The 15,563-nt window shown below is 36.1% G+C and overlaps 1 protein-coding gene across 7 annotated transcripts in view; it reads left to right on the top strand.

Annotated features, from left to right (window-relative positions):
• SOX6 (SRY-box transcription factor 6) overlaps nt 1-15,563 on the top strand; it is a 380,373-nt gene that overhangs the window by 129,878 nt on the left and 234,932 nt on the right. For all 7 annotated transcript variants that reach the window (XM_076344067.1, XM_076344066.1, XM_076344063.1 and 4 more), the window contains one exon: nt 12,891-13,134. In XM_076344067.1, the coding sequence (XP_076200182.1) occupies nt 12,895-13,134 (240 nt within the window). In that variant the 5' untranslated portion in view covers nt 12,891-12,894. The remainder of the gene's footprint in view (nt 1-12,890; nt 13,135-15,563) is intronic.

Genomic DNA, 15,563 nt, shown 5'->3' with positions numbered 1-15,563 from the left:
CCTCTGCTGAAAAGATGAAAGGGCTCACCCCAAACCTGCCTCCTTCCTAGGGTGGCCCTGTGCCTCCCTGCTAGCTCCAGTTTCTGCCCTGGTTGGGCTTTTCCCTGCCTGAATCAGCTCCCAAAACCTCAATGACCAAAAATGATTCAGCAGAAAAAAACCTGAAAGAGCCTTTGCTTTCTCCTTTTTTGCACTTTATTTTTGCCTGCTCAAAGGTAGGCTGATGGGCACCTCCCCCGGTCCCGTCATCTCAGCCCTGGTCTGTGTAGTGTTAATGCCATGGAGAGGCTGCCAGAGTGGTTGTGTGCTGAGGACTGATGTGGCCTAGTATAATTAGCGCAGAATTTGCGCCTGCTGTGCTGGGGGTCTTATGTATTTGGATGACCCCCGTCTCTTTCATGACCTTGCTCCACAGGAGCTGCTGGACTGCAGTGCTTTGCCAAATAGCAACATAAGAATTCATGTTCAAATTAAAACCTAAAATTGTTTTTGTTGCAGTAGTTTGTGTTCGATTCTTCCCAGAATTATTGTCTGATATTAGTGCTTATAGTAATTTTTGTTATTTTTTTGAAAGTGCTTGTCTCTGTAAGTGAAGAGATCTTGTTGTTTTGAATCAGTTCAAGAGGAATAGATTGAAAAAATACAGAGAGCAATGCATACAGCCTGCTAGTATTCAGAATATACCTTACAATTTTTTGCATTTCTCTGCGATGAGTGTTTGGAGGAATATTATCATGTCATATGATCCCTGGTAATAATGTGATGGTAGTCAGTTTTTCACTGAAAACACAGAAATTTCATACTGCAAAAGGACCCAATGTAATTTTTCTATGCCAAGAAAAGTTGTTAAGACTATATCCTTAGCTGAATAAAGAGGATTCAATTATGTCTGTGTCATAATTCCTAGATTAAAAGATACATTTCTTTTCAATTCTATTCATATTTGGTTTAAAACCACAGACACTGGGCTGTCTCGTTGATGGTTCATAGTAGGGATGACGGCCGTACCAGCTAAATATGCCTGTAAAGCTGTATGTTCTGTATGGCAATGCTTTTGAAATTGATAATAGAGCTCTCAACAAATGTCCATGAGAAAACGAAACTGTTCGAATCTGGTTTTAGAAGTAATAGGCTGCACATATTATGTACTGTTTGCTTGTCTATTATAACGTATTACCAATAAACATAAGTGGGAAACTGTTACAAAATATAGCCCTGAGCAAAAATTGACACTGTTTGAGAAGACAAGACTTCTTTACAAATGCAGATCATATGTTTTATCCTTAAAATATAGGAAAAAATGGGTCAGAGATGAAAACTACAAAAAGGCGCTGTATATTTCAATGGTAAACATACTGCATCACAAGTTAGAATAGAATATTTCAGTATTTTAGCTAAAATCACTGTAAGGGATCTAACTGAATGTAAATGGTAATGGTAAAAATGTTTAAAATCACCAACAATATTTTAAGTTTGCAGTTTAGACATTTGGTTTTTTACTTTCTAATTATTTGGGGACAACTTCATTTGACTGGGCCTTTGGTTCGTGTGCTGGTTTATGTTTTTCTTTGTATTCTGATAGTTGTGCTTTGTGATGTTTTTCGACATATTTAAAAATCCTAACACGGAACTTTGAGCACTTGGAAATGTGGAGCAATTCAGAGCCTGGGCACTCTTCACCTTTACCCTTACGATTGATTTTGCTATGCATGTTTCCTTCTCCTTGTTAGAGATCAGATGCTGTATGCCATAATCTTCCATGAAAACAGGATAGTTGAGGGTCCTCAGTTATTGCAAATTATTTCTTCCTATTTCGTGGTACTTTGCAGAACTGAAACCAAAATACAGGGAGAGTTTGTAGTTTCCTTTGCAATTGATGCAGTTTCAGTGCAGAGACTGCATGCTGCTTGATCTCTCCAAACTGAATGATGAAGCGGTGTAAGTTTTACCTGTGGCAATTACTTTTTAATGTTCTCTGATTCTTTTCAGTGCCTAGTCCAAATACCTTAATGAATTCCTTAAAAACACAAAACTTGCATTGGGAAACTGGTTAATATTAAACAATGATTTTTATTTTTTTTTTAACTAAATAACAAAGAAAATACTTGATATTGTTAAGTATGTCATACAAAGAATAAGACTGAATAACTGTCTTAGTTACTTATTTTAATTTTTTTTTTAAAGGCAGTTAAAATTGGTAGAGATTTCATCTGTGGATCTTGTGAAAGGATAGGAGGTTCAAAGTCTCAATAAATTGAACTTTAAACTTTTTGCACTTCTTAATGGCAACTGACTAGCTTAATTAATAGAGGAGACAATGTTTTATTTTACTTTATTTGAATTCTTAGACTGTTGCAATTATTTATCTTTTGTCTTCATAGTTTCATATTGAAGTAAATTAACATCAAGAAAAAAGGGCCCATCTACTCCCTCCCATGAAAACTTGCACAGCCCAAGCAGTGGAGGGCTTAGGGGGAGAAGTTGCTGCATTCTTGGTTTTGGCCACATTGCCAATCAAACAGGGATATTTCTGAAATACTTCCTGGGTAGTTTCAGCTAGGCATAGTATCCCCTGTAATCTTTTTCTGAACAGTATGCTGCTTCAGACTACCCTGTCCTTTATCCCAGTAGTAGCTGCAGCTCACTGGTAAATGACGTGGCTCCTGTAGGGGTCTGTAAACACATTTTAGGGTTCCCATTGTGCACATATGTAAGGATCATATTGTGTAAGCCTTAGTTCAAAACAAAGAAATATTGTGCACAATGCTGCCTTGTAAAAGCCTGTTTTTAAGGACTCAACAAAAATCAGAATTTCTCAAAGTTGCAGAAAGTGGGGCATTTTGTCTAGTTTTGTTTTATCTGATCAAAATGCTTGTGACTTTAAAATTGTTGTGGGTGTTTGCTACCTTCCTTTCTTCCTCTGTTCCCACTGACCCATATCCCAATCTGTCCTCCTAAGTAAGTTTGCTGCTTAGCCCCTTGAAAACAATGCCACAACTAGGAATATCAGCTAGAGTGTATCAATATTCTAATAGAGTGGAAAAGAAGGTGCTGTGCTGTATGATACAGAGTAGTGCACAAGAGCAAGCGTCAATGGCCAAAACCTGTGAGCAGGTTGTAGCTGGAAAGCCCAGCCTTTCAGTGCTGCACCTGAGCTCCTGGGGATGCAGCACCTGAGACGAGATGCAGGAGGTGTTCCTGGTTACGTGGAGCCTGCATCTTTTCCTTAACCTCTTCTGCAAGGCTAACAACATATTGAAGCAGTCCTTGTGCCTGCTTTATCCGCAAGGGTTAGGTTTATATCTGGCTCTGGTGCAATTGTGCAGCATGGAAAAAAGCTGCTTGTCCTTTACTGCCATTCTTGAATATCCCTTTGGAGGAAAAACCAATGTCACAGACCGATTCTCAGCTTTGCATGTTTTGCTTTTCTCTCTTCTTTCGTAACTCCTCCAGCACTGGTGAAACTTTAAAAAGTATGTGAAGGTGATGTGCATTTACATCAATAAATGTATAAGAACTTTGTGTATGCATTAGTAGTGACTGGAATATTGATACAGAAAAGGTAATCCATGATATCACTCTTTTCAAGAAGAATTTAAGTTTAGCTTCATTTCTATGAACCAGATGAAAATATTTTTTCAAGTATATATCCTACCTAGGACACTCTTTTATATTTTATAGGATGCCCAGAGCTACTGTAGATATAAAACACAATTTCTGGTGATGAGATCTCTGCATCACCAAAATGCAAATTTCACTCCTGAAAATGTAGGCCATTTACTGAATAACCTAGAGAAATATATGGTGAAAATGTTAGTTCTCATGTATTCAGATTACCCCCTTCAAAGGTTTTCCTTGGGTTTTTAATATCCTGAAAGTCCCAGTTCTGAGGCAGTCTGCAGTTCAAACTTCATTTTCGGTTCTTAGAGTGAAGTCATTTAAATAAACAAATAAAAGTGGCACGTCATGCGTAGCTTGTGCCAAAGTACGCCGTGTGCCAGTTAGAATTAATTTTTATGAATCCTCACGTATATGAGTTTATGATAACAGCAATGCAGATACATATGCTTGTCCCTAGCATCTCTGATGACACTTGCAGTACTTTAAACATGCACAAGTAACATCCCAGCACGGTTCTGACCTGTGTTTATTTTTAGTATTTCATGAATCACCTTCTTTAGCTGTTTTTCTTTTTCACATAATGAAAGGCATATAAATCTTATTGCTAAATAACACTAGGATACTTGATAGTAAAAATAAAGCCCCTCCTCTTTTTCTTTGTGAATAGCCAGATGGATGTGTTTACCCTTTAGAGAAATTCAGATTTGATACTTTTGTTATGTTTTGTTTTCTTCCTGGTAATTATGCTGGCACTTTGCTGATCCCTAGTTGTGCATTATTACAATGGAAGGTGACAATTTGATTGTCTTCAGTTGGAGAAACAAGTAATTTTATATTCACCAAGCTGTCAGGTAACAGTACCTCATAGTACTAAGAGCTCCTGGCAATGTGGTTTGGCACCTATATTTAAGTGCTTTGATGCTTCCGTAACCTCTACTGTATCAGAAATATTTTGCCTGCTAGAAATGTTTTTAGGCTTGTAGTGTAAGGTTTTTATTAAAAAGACAATCTGTAACTGAGCTGCAGAGCCATTGTTTCATGTTACCTGGAGGTACTAATTAGGTAGTTTAGTGTAACTGGCCACAGGTGAGCCTGCAATTGATACTTCATTTCACTGTCTACTGGGGTGCTCTATTTGACTTAGAAATGAGGATCAAAAATATGGAGAGGAGGGAGGAGAATGGGGAAGGAGGGGAGAGAAATCTGACTAGATAAAATATTTCTGTTCTGAATTAGGTGGTGCAGAGAAATGGCACGTGACCTTTTGTTTTCACACCTGTAAGATTGAAAATTAACTGTTTAACTCATTATGTGGAATCTTAAGCACCTCCTGAAAATTAACTGTAGGAGGAAAAAAATGTAAGAATACTGTATTTTCCCGTTGGAGTATGTATCTCAGAGTATTGAAAGGATTTAATGAACCTTTTGGGAACTTATGCCCATCAGGTTTTAATGTGGTCAGGAAGATTTCTAGTTACTAGAACAAGTTCTGAACTGGCTTTGTAAGGGAAAAAATAAATGTATTCTTGTCTTTTGTATAAAGTCTCAACTCGAAGTCTAAACATGCTAAAATAAATTCCTTTTAGTATTTTTAGGCATCCTTTATCAAAACCATTTATATAATCATTCAACTAAACAATTAAGTCATTCTATTCCATAAAAATGTGAATTAATGCTTATTTATAGCAACCATTGTTTTTTAATTTTATTGTTAATGATTGCTTTTATTTATATTGTATATTCTGTTACTTGCTGCCTAAAACAACAAATCCTAATAAGTTGCTGATGGATAAATTCTTGGCACGCTCACTCTTGTTCCCATAGCTATTGGTAAAGATAGCTGGAAGTCTGTACTGCCTTTTTTCTTTTTCTTTTTCCAACAGTAAGAAATTGGATATCCAGAGACACATGGTGTAGTCATAGGACTTTAAAGGCAGTCATCACTGAGAAGCTAATACCAACCAATTAAACAGAGGTGGTTACGTGATGTAACATTATCAGGAGAAACAATTCATGAGTCAAAGCATTCCAGGGCACATGAGCTCCAGTCCAAAGAACAGTCTCAAGCTGTTTAAATAAAGTGACAGCAATATTGTCAGCTAAATATAAACTATAGAAAATATTAACTACAGTGACTGAAGATGGGCACATCCCAGGTGCTAAATGACTATTCTTTCACTGCCCTTTACTGCGTTCAATGTGAGTTCACCTTAGGCATTTTCAGTGAAAGCTCCTGGTAGTGAATAAAGAGAATGGAACATTTAACCTACTGGAAGGGTAGGTTGTATTTTTAGCATTTTATGAATCCAAATAAACACTTTGGATTCTCACTGAAAAGCCATAAGGGGCTGTGAGGCTGTTTTGCTGCATCCATTTTAATGTTTTTGACAACTAGATGAATAGACAGGAACTCGTTCCCCAACCCTAATATTTTACTGAGGCTGCACGGCTGAGAAGGTCACTATAATGGCAGAACGTAAGAGAAAGGCTGTCCAAAAAAGTCCGTTTAGCTCTCACATTATTTGATTACAAATGAGAAGAAATACCATAAAAATTGTTCCAAACCCTTTGGGATTTGAGGAAGTCTGAATCTGAAGTCAAACTTTGTGATTTGGATGCATATCTATTAGCAGAAGTGTAATTTGTCTGGATTGGAAAAACAAATGCAAGAATAGCTGAGTGTGTATCTTGGAAGTTGTGGGTGTATTGCTTAGCTTGATGCTTATTTCAGCTAGAGATTTGGGTCCTCAGTTAACGTTATAGCTGTCATTTCTTGAATCATATTTGCTTCTATCCCTCCCCCACCGCCCTTTTATTTCCAAGGTGATTCCTGCGACTACCATAATCTCTCTAATCTTGCAATGCTGTTTATGATCTCTGTGTAACTAATTCTTGTAGTATTCCTGCAAAATGAAGCCAAAGGAGAGCTTCAGGGAGTTGAGCTGATTTGCCTAAGGCCTTGCTGTGTCTCAGAGCCAGAGCCAGGAACAGAAATTGGGAGATTCTCTCCCATTGCTGCCTTGTAAATTTATATGGGTTTTGTGCATAGGGATTCATGTTGGGGTGTGGGGCCCCAAGATAATAGAGTCTTTTAATAACTGTTCACTTGCGTTACCAAGGCTCCTTGAAAACAGATATGAGATTTCATAATTTTAGGAAATAACTGTTTATTCAAAAATGGCAGTCAGATTACGGCATTAGATTTACAATGAATTGTGTTACTGAGTTATGCCTACATAACATTGTTTTACAGGGGCAGAGCTGCAAAATATTTTGGCTATTGGCAAAGTATTTTCATTTTTCTTTAAGTCTATCTGAGCGCTACTGTAACTGGTATCTTTATACAGCAAAAATAAAGATCAGTTTTCCTGAATTTTTAAACTATGCTAAACTGGTTCGCATCTAGAAAGAAGTAAGGTGTTCCAGTAACTTCTATGCAACTATGTCAGTGTGCCTCGTTCTACGTCAGGCCTGTACTTTTACAGCTGAACTTGCACTGCAAAATAGATTGCATAAAGGCTACTCCATGAAGATGCTCTTGAGTTTCAGAAGGGTTTTGAGGATCCATGAAAGACACAGGGCTACCAAGTGATGAGGTGTGCCATAGGTATGAAAGAGGAGGATACTGTGGGCAGTGCAGGCAAAGAAGAGTATACAGTACATTTAATTTATCCCAAAGCTGAGTGCTGATTTGTAAGGGAGGGTCCTGTAAGTCACCTTTAATATTATGAGAGGAGTATGCACATTTGTTGCTCTTTTAGAAGGTGGGGAGGGCTAAGATGCTGTGGCTGAATTTTACTTTTCATGAACACCAGGTTAGCATAAGAGTTTAGAAGGAAATATTTAAGAGGTTATGAGTACTTCTAAAAATGGTTTCTCTTAATTTATTTAGTTCTGGAGTCACCAAAGCACTTAGACATGTGCTTAACTTTTTGAAACCGAGTAGTCCAATTTGAAATTAGTGGACTGCTTGCATACTTGCAGTTAATCATGCACTTAAGTACTTTAATCTGGCACTTTGGGGAAAAGGAATGGAGTCTGTTCATAAAAGCTCTGTAAGCGAATGTATTTCTAATCTAATCTGATTCCAATCTACTGCTGGAGCTCTAGACCTGGGTTATGTCTATACTGCAGTCACTAAAGCAGGATGAATTAGTCCATCTGAGTACTAAGCTACTGTAGCTGGAGTGCTATCAGAAACGAGCTTGTTTAAAATTAGTTTGGATATCTCAGCATTACAAAGCAGTCATTTATGTGGCTGCAGTGTAGACATGCCTTTAGGTTTATGAATGCTTTGTGAGGGTGGAGCAGAGCAGAAGCTGGAGTCTCCGGCCAACTACGAGTCTGCTTTGTCATATATCTCATTGTTATTGCTTAGTTTATATGTTTCTGAAATAGTGTCTGGGCTATCACATTGTTGTTATCTGTGTTAATACTTTGTGGCTTGATTCTGAAATATCTAGCAGCTAAAACACCAGGTCTAGCCATAATTTCCAGTGTAACATTTAATCATTTGAGCAGTCAGCAGGGATGGAAGATTTTAGGCTTTGGAAGCCTTTCATGTCAGGAATATAATCTAATTGTTTCAAAAAAGAAGATATACATTGTTTGAAGAATTTGAGACCATAGAAAAGCCTTAGACAAAAAAAAAAGTATTATTATTTGTATTTAGAAAGGTGTAACATGCACTGTCTATAGGAAAAAAGGAAAATCGATGTTTGAGAATCTGACTGGCAGTCTTCATTAGAGCAGAGAGAATTTCTTCTCTGGATTAAAATAAAAAATCATGTCATATATATAGAGAACGGTGCTGTTTGGGACTGTGTTTAGTTTTATGTAGGGAAAAAACCCTTAGCAGTTCAATTTTAGCTTTGCTACCTTGATATCAAGGCTGACTGAAATTGGAGTCCAATTCCTCAGCTTTACTGAGGTTTTGATAAATGATCTCATTCTTTTTCTGTCTTGAGTTCAAAATGAGATAGAATTTATTCTAGTTTTGGAAAATCCAAATCAAGCTTTATTTAATTCTCAAAGTTGAGTAGGTGATAGGACTTCAGATAATTAGGGCCTTTTCCAACCTTTTTTCATACCCATTAGGTATATTTTCCACCTTTAGTGATTGCTGTGTTCAGCTAATCTGCCAATTTAACCAAAGCAACAATTTCACAATGTAGTTTTCTTTCTGATTGTGTGCTGTGTAATCAATATACTGATATAATGTGAGTGTAATTTCCTCTCTTATTTTATCTCCACTGCACAGTATTATAAATAAACAGCTAAAAAAGAAAAAAGAAAGAAAAGCACCAAACAAATCTGTTGCATCTTCTTTTAAGATTGTACCACTGTAGACACTTGTTCTAGTAAAGTAGAATTGGACCCACTTGATTGCATTTAAATTTTTCATGCTTCAGCAGTTTGTCTGGGAGCACAGTAAAGAAAACCCCCCGAGCGAGGATAGTTTAGAATAATAGAACTTGATTTTGTGTATTATAGCGGCACCATTTGCGCTGCTGTAGTTAGGGTTGTGTCAGCACTTCCATTATAAACCCCTGTTTGCAGGGGTTATAACTAGGGAGATATTTTTTATCAAAAACTTTTTTTAAAATCATTTGAGTGAATTTAATTGATAATAGGAGAAAAAATAAAATAAATTATAATGGAAATTAGTAAATTCCTAATACCTTTTACAAGATTTATTTATTATGAATATTGGTGTTTGTTTTTTCTTTTTCCTCTCACCAAGGATTTTAGCAAATGCATTTTGAATATTTTAAATGTAAAATTGGGAAGTTATTATGGCTTAAAATTTGACTGCTATTCATACTCATATTTTAATATTAAAACATTTTAACACAACAACCTGTTCTATGGTTTAATGTTATCATAAACATAAACTACTCTAATGGGCCAGATTCTTCTCCCTTTGAATTTCATGAGACCTTGGAGTTATTGGCTGAACTCTGCCTTTGGACCTGATGGAGTTCTGCGTACAGAATTCTCCCATTTAAGTAAAAACAAACAGGTAATGAGTGAAAACCTGCATGGAGTAATTGACTGTATAACACCCAGCCTCAGAGTTTATATTTACTCTGTCTTACTGATTATAAACCCAGGCATAATCAATATTTGGTGCATAACCTGGCACCCTCAGAAGACATGTACATGAGGTATATTGATTGAGTTAATGATTGTGCTGGGAAAAGAAGGTGGAGGGCTTAATCTAGCAGGGTCCTAGATCTCTGTCCCTTTTACCCCAATGTTTAAAACCTAGCAACCAAAAACCTGAAAGGTACCATTAAGTGCTGACCTCTGACCATAATTAATGTGCTAAATCTTGCCGTTTTAGCAAAGGTTTTGGGCAAAATAGAAGCGAAACACCCCCCTGACACTTATGCCACGAGGAGAGCAAGTGCCTGGGAGGTCTGCCTGAGCTTGTCTTTCTTTTCAAGCTCCAGGACTATAGGTAACTGAGTAAAGTGCAGTATGAAAACGTGTCTGACCATAACGCAGCAGTGGAGAAAAGGGATAGGTGGAGCTAGAAAGCATTTGAACCCTGCTCTTGGTCTGTTCTCTTAGTCTAGTACAGAAAAAAGATGCTGGGCATGGCTTGAGATTATTTGTGAATGTGACTTTGTCAATATAATTTTATTTTTAAGGTTAACAGAGTCCCCTTTTCCCTATGTAATCAACTTCAACAACAGGACATGAATAGAAATTTTTATTTAATTGTGTTTAAAACATCATGAATAAGAGGAAAGTATATTAGCATATATGGCAAAGAAAAAGTGTTTCCTCTATAGTGCATTACCAGTAGATGGTTTTACTGAATGGTCACTTGAGGAAATACCAAAAGCCTGTTTATGAAATGGAGGTGAAGCCTTTCTAGACTAATTATATTCAGCATGTAATTTCTAAACTTCAGTCTGAATTTTGATTTTCAATTAACATTCCCAATTTGAAGATAATTTTCTATTTAATGTAATTGCAGGAAATAATTTATTGGCTGATTAAGACTGAGGGCCCAGCCTTCCTTAAGAAAACAGTCCCTAACAAACCAGCCTTTAAAGCCAACTCATAGCTTTGGACAGATTCAGCCTATTTTTGCAGCTGCAGAGTTGTGTTTAATTAGGATTGTGCACTATTATTCATTGGTGCAGTTTGTAGTTGAAATTATTCTTAAGAGACATTTTCATTTCTAGTTTTGTGTCATGATTAATTTATGGTGAAGAAACAGCCATAGCTATTGCTTTTCACAGAAGCTCGTTCAGTTTGAAACAGGAACGAGATCTGCTGAGAAGGTGAAAGAAAGGAAAATCCTTTATTGTGACTTTCAGTTTTCATGTCTGGTTTTCAAATTGCATAAAGTGTTGACTTACATTTTCATCTAAGTGATTACATTAACATGACTATTTTAATGAGAAAAGGGAAAGTAAACCTTTTATTTTATATTGGATCATAGTAATTATGAACCAGAACCTTTTGAAGTACGTGCAATAATGCTGGTTGCTGAACTCTTGGCATGTTCTCTGTAGCATCAACACAAATTCTTTAGTGTAGTAAGAATGTAATACACGGTTTAAATTCCTCAGTTCTGCTTATTGGCAATATTAATATTAGACTCCCACTTACACTTAGGCTCCCCTAAAGAAAATGCAAACCTTTTTTCCCCCCACCAGTATTGAGCTTAAGAGGCCAGATTATCTCTATTTACAGAATAGTTATTCTAAATAGGTATCAGTGTTTTAATATGTTTCAAAGCACTTCAAAGCTTGTAATACTTTCATATAGAACTGTACATAATTAGATTAGTTGATCCTATATTAATTTTTTTCACTGTAGGATACTAAATCTGAACTCCCTCATTAATTGTGAGAAATTTAGCATTAGCTGTTAAACCCTATGTGAAACACAGGCTGCTACATAAAAACTACTGTTTAAATTGGAATTAACTTAATTATTTTTCTTTGCACTTGATATTTCCTTCACTGTAATATTCATGAAAGCATGTGACAGATTTGTAAATTTAACTGTTAGTCTCAGATTTCCAGACCCTTTAATCAGTATTTATTTGTCTGTAGAAACAGTACTAGCAAGTTAATGATTTGCTAATTTGAAAAATGCTCATGTGGTTTCCTATGTTAACTGATTTGTGCATTTTTAAAGAAATAGTATGAAATCAATTATTGTTAAAAAGCAATTAAGGTGAAGATCTTATGCCTTAGTTTCTCAGCAATTTCAATGTCAAGGATATTCTGAAGTTACTAAAACCTGGGAAAATAGCTGATATATTTTAGCTGTCTTCTTTCAGATTTATTAATGATTGTTTTAACAGTTGCAGTTAATCTTATTAGAAATTTTAAACAAAGTGTTTTCAGATTTTGAGTTGAAGTCAGTTATATTTTCATATAAGTGCAGAAACTGTGGTGAAAGCTGTGTTTGCATACGAGATGGTAGTAAGAGACCATTATTAGGAAAAGACATTTAACATAAATCAATGCATTTATTCATTACACTTTTAAGTCATTTAAAGTAATTTGTTCAGCTATATCCTGTACTCAATGCCTAATATGAAATTAAACATAATTATTTTAGATTTTTAGTTCAAACTGTAAAGGATATTACTCAGATATTATCCATCCATTCAATAAACCATTCAGTTTTAGAACACTTTTCACATGAACATCTCGAAACACTTTCCAAAAGGTAAAACTCGGTAAAAATTTTAAACAGGTTAAGAGCAGATGCAGCTCTAAACAAAGAGCAAAAGGACTTATTTAGCAGAATTTGAAATGGATTTTAAAATTCTCATCTGTGTGGAAAACATCTTCTGCTTGCAAGGAATGAGGTTAGGAAAGCATGATGGATTCTCTCATTTAAACATTTGCTTATAACCTTAAGATTGCTCATGGGAGTAAGAGTTTAAAGACTTGAACTCCTATGCAAAATCAACATGAAAATACCAATAAAATCACTATTTTCTTATAGCTGGAGAAAATTATATTGTTTGACAAGTCTAAATGAATAGAATGACATCACATAACTTAACCCTGACCTTGACTTGGCATCAATGAATACTTTATCTCAGTGTTTCGGATCCAGATCCCCCAAACCCGTACTTTTTAGAGTACTTTGGTCGACTGCATATGATTAATTTTAACTGTTGTAGGCAAGTGTGCCTCCTGTCTGGTTTGTTTAGAGGACTGTTTTGAGCTTGATTTTTTTCATTTAACACCAATGTTTTCTTTTTGTCTGGTTTTCTTGTTTTGTAGAAGAATGTCTTCCAAGCAGGCTACCTCTCCATTTGCATGTGCAGCTGATGGAGAGGAAACAATGACCCAGGACTTAGCATCACGAGACAAGGAAGAGGGCAACAGTGATCAGCATGCGACCTCTCATCTGCCTCTACATAATGTAATGCACAACAAACCTCACTCTGAGGAGCTACCAACTCTGGTCACGACCATCCAACAAGATCCTGAGTGGGATGGAGTCATCTCAGCCCAACACAGAATGGTGAGTTTCACAGTTCTCACAGTGACTTTCTAAATCAGTATTGTAAAAGACTGTTCACTTCCATTTTGAAAGACATGTTTAGTACAATCCTTCATGTGTGTAAAGCTTTTTAAATGTTAAAGTGTCGGTGTCAGTAATAGATCAACATCAATATGGTGTAATTGTAAATTACAATTGTATAATCTTCTTAAGTATACAGGTCTATATGAATGAGGTCATTTGATGAGTTCACCTTCAGAAAGGAAATGCATCTATTTATCATGTTTTCATTCATACCTTGATTTATGTCATAACCTCTTTAGCTCATATATTCAAGCATTAATTTCTGACAGGAGGATGTAGCTCACAACTGTTTATCATCTGCAAAGTGTTGTGCTGAAGGAAGAAACTTTAATGTATTTTTTTACTTGTCTCTCAGAAATAGAACCCACCAAGTCTAGAATATTACAGCTTTACACCACAACAAAGAAGCTGGCATTTTAGGTGACACAAATATCCTGCTGTATTTATAGGAAATTACAACTTTTTGTGGAGGGGAAAGGTGTTTATGAGTAGCTATGTCATGCTTTTCTGCTCTAGATCACCAGTTTGTATGTAGGTGATGTTAGCAATGATCAGAATTATTATCTGTATTCTCTTCAGTAGCCTACGTAAAATTATTTGCAGTTGTAATTCTGTCTCTGCATCCCCAAAACTCTGCAATATATGGGCAGACTGAATGAAGATTGAATGGGCATAGCATCTCAGTCAATTTATTTTCCTTGCATGTGTTCCTGAGGAACAGAATTAGGGTACGTGGAGCAGCCAGGTGTTCTGTAAATTTAGAACATCATAATTCCAGACTCTCCATAAAGTGACTTTCACAGACACTAAGTTCACACACTTAATTTAAAAAGAATACCCTGCCTTTTCATAAAATTTCTTCTGTATTTTTATTAAATGTCTGAGTGGATTTTTTTTCAGCCAATCTTTTTTTTTTTCCCCCATACAAATCAGCAGCTTTCAATAAGGTTAAAACCCAACAACTGTAGAATCTTTTTTGACAGCTCTAACAATAATGAACTTATTTCAAATTTGACTAGGAATAATAATTCTAATGCATTAATCAACATAGACACTGGAATTCTTCATGCATATTGCAATGCCTGGAATTAATTAAATAATAGCACTGCAATAATATCTATTTTGTTACTGTAGTGGTTTTCTTTTCTTTCTAAAATCCCATTGATTCAAAAGATCAAACCAAACTAAAAAAATGCTACCTAGTCTGTAATGCACAATTTAACCCAGTGCAGAACTTTCTGTCAGGCCTAAAATATTCCTAAGCATTTGGGCTACTGTCATGAAGAAGGCAAAATTTCAACTGTAAAAATAGCTTTAAAGAAAAATTATTATAGGTTAGTAATTTGGCAAGGTAGCTTTTAAGTTGTACATATGGCTTCTATGCAGAATTCTCAGATGGAACCTCATTTTGGATGGAGAGTCAGCCTTTTGCCCAAGTCATGCGATAAGCACGTCAGAATTATTTTAACTTCTGTGTTATCAGGAGGACAAGCGGGATGCAGAATAGAAAGGATTGATCAAGTCTGTTGAGGAAAAAAATAAATCTGTGAATTCATCAGCTACTTTTCTATTCATTCAGAAAGGCATGCGCACTCTGGGAATTTTTTTCTTAGGACACCATTAACATTGATAAAATGACTCTGTGTCCCAGAGAGAAAGGAACTCCTAGCCTCTAGGAGTCCCTCAAAACATTTGGTTTTGATTCAGGCTGCTCCTTGGACCTGGAGTAATGCTTAAGCCAAAATGATAGAACTTCTTGCAGTATGATCAGTTGTACTCATTTGTATTGCTCTGAAGTGGGTTTACACTTACAGCAACAGAGTGCAATCTCTGTTTTCTTTCTTAATGCTGCACTATTATGTTAACGCTTGCTGTACCTCTGGACAGGCATGAATCAATATCCAGCTTATCATGTTTCAGAACAGGTGCATAAACTTCGCTTGAGTGACAGCACTCTGGTTTTCCTCTCTCCTTTTTTTCAGTAAATATTCCATCAAATATGTAGATGAATGTCCTGAAAATCATTAGGAGTTTCCACAATTCCCTTGATTTAAATCTGGTGGTGGATGCATGTCATCCTTATTTAGGTAGCTCTTAGCTAACCCAAACAGATTTTTTTGCCCAGCTCAAAGCTGGGTATAATTTACAAGGCTTGGCTAGAAGTGAAAGCTGAAGTTCTAAGGCATGCTGTTTGGTTGCACTTGAAAGACATCTAAAATGTACAGAGCAAGGTCCCAGTGTGTTTACAGTTTAGGTGAGTTAGATGACTAGTTAGATCACGAAAGTGAAGTGATCTAAAAATTTTTTTCTCCTTGAGGGACTGTCATTTAGGGTAACTTGTTTGATTTTTTTTTTTTTTTTAATTA

The sequence above is a fragment of the Aptenodytes patagonicus genome, chromosome 7 (assembly GCF_965638725.1).
Source record: "Aptenodytes patagonicus chromosome 7, bAptPat1.pri.cur, whole genome shotgun sequence".
In the NCBI taxonomy this organism is placed as follows: Eukaryota; Metazoa; Chordata; class Aves; order Sphenisciformes; family Spheniscidae; genus Aptenodytes; species Aptenodytes patagonicus.
The sequence above is the reverse complement of the archived record's forward strand: the minus strand, read 5'-3'. Positions and strand labels throughout refer to the sequence as shown.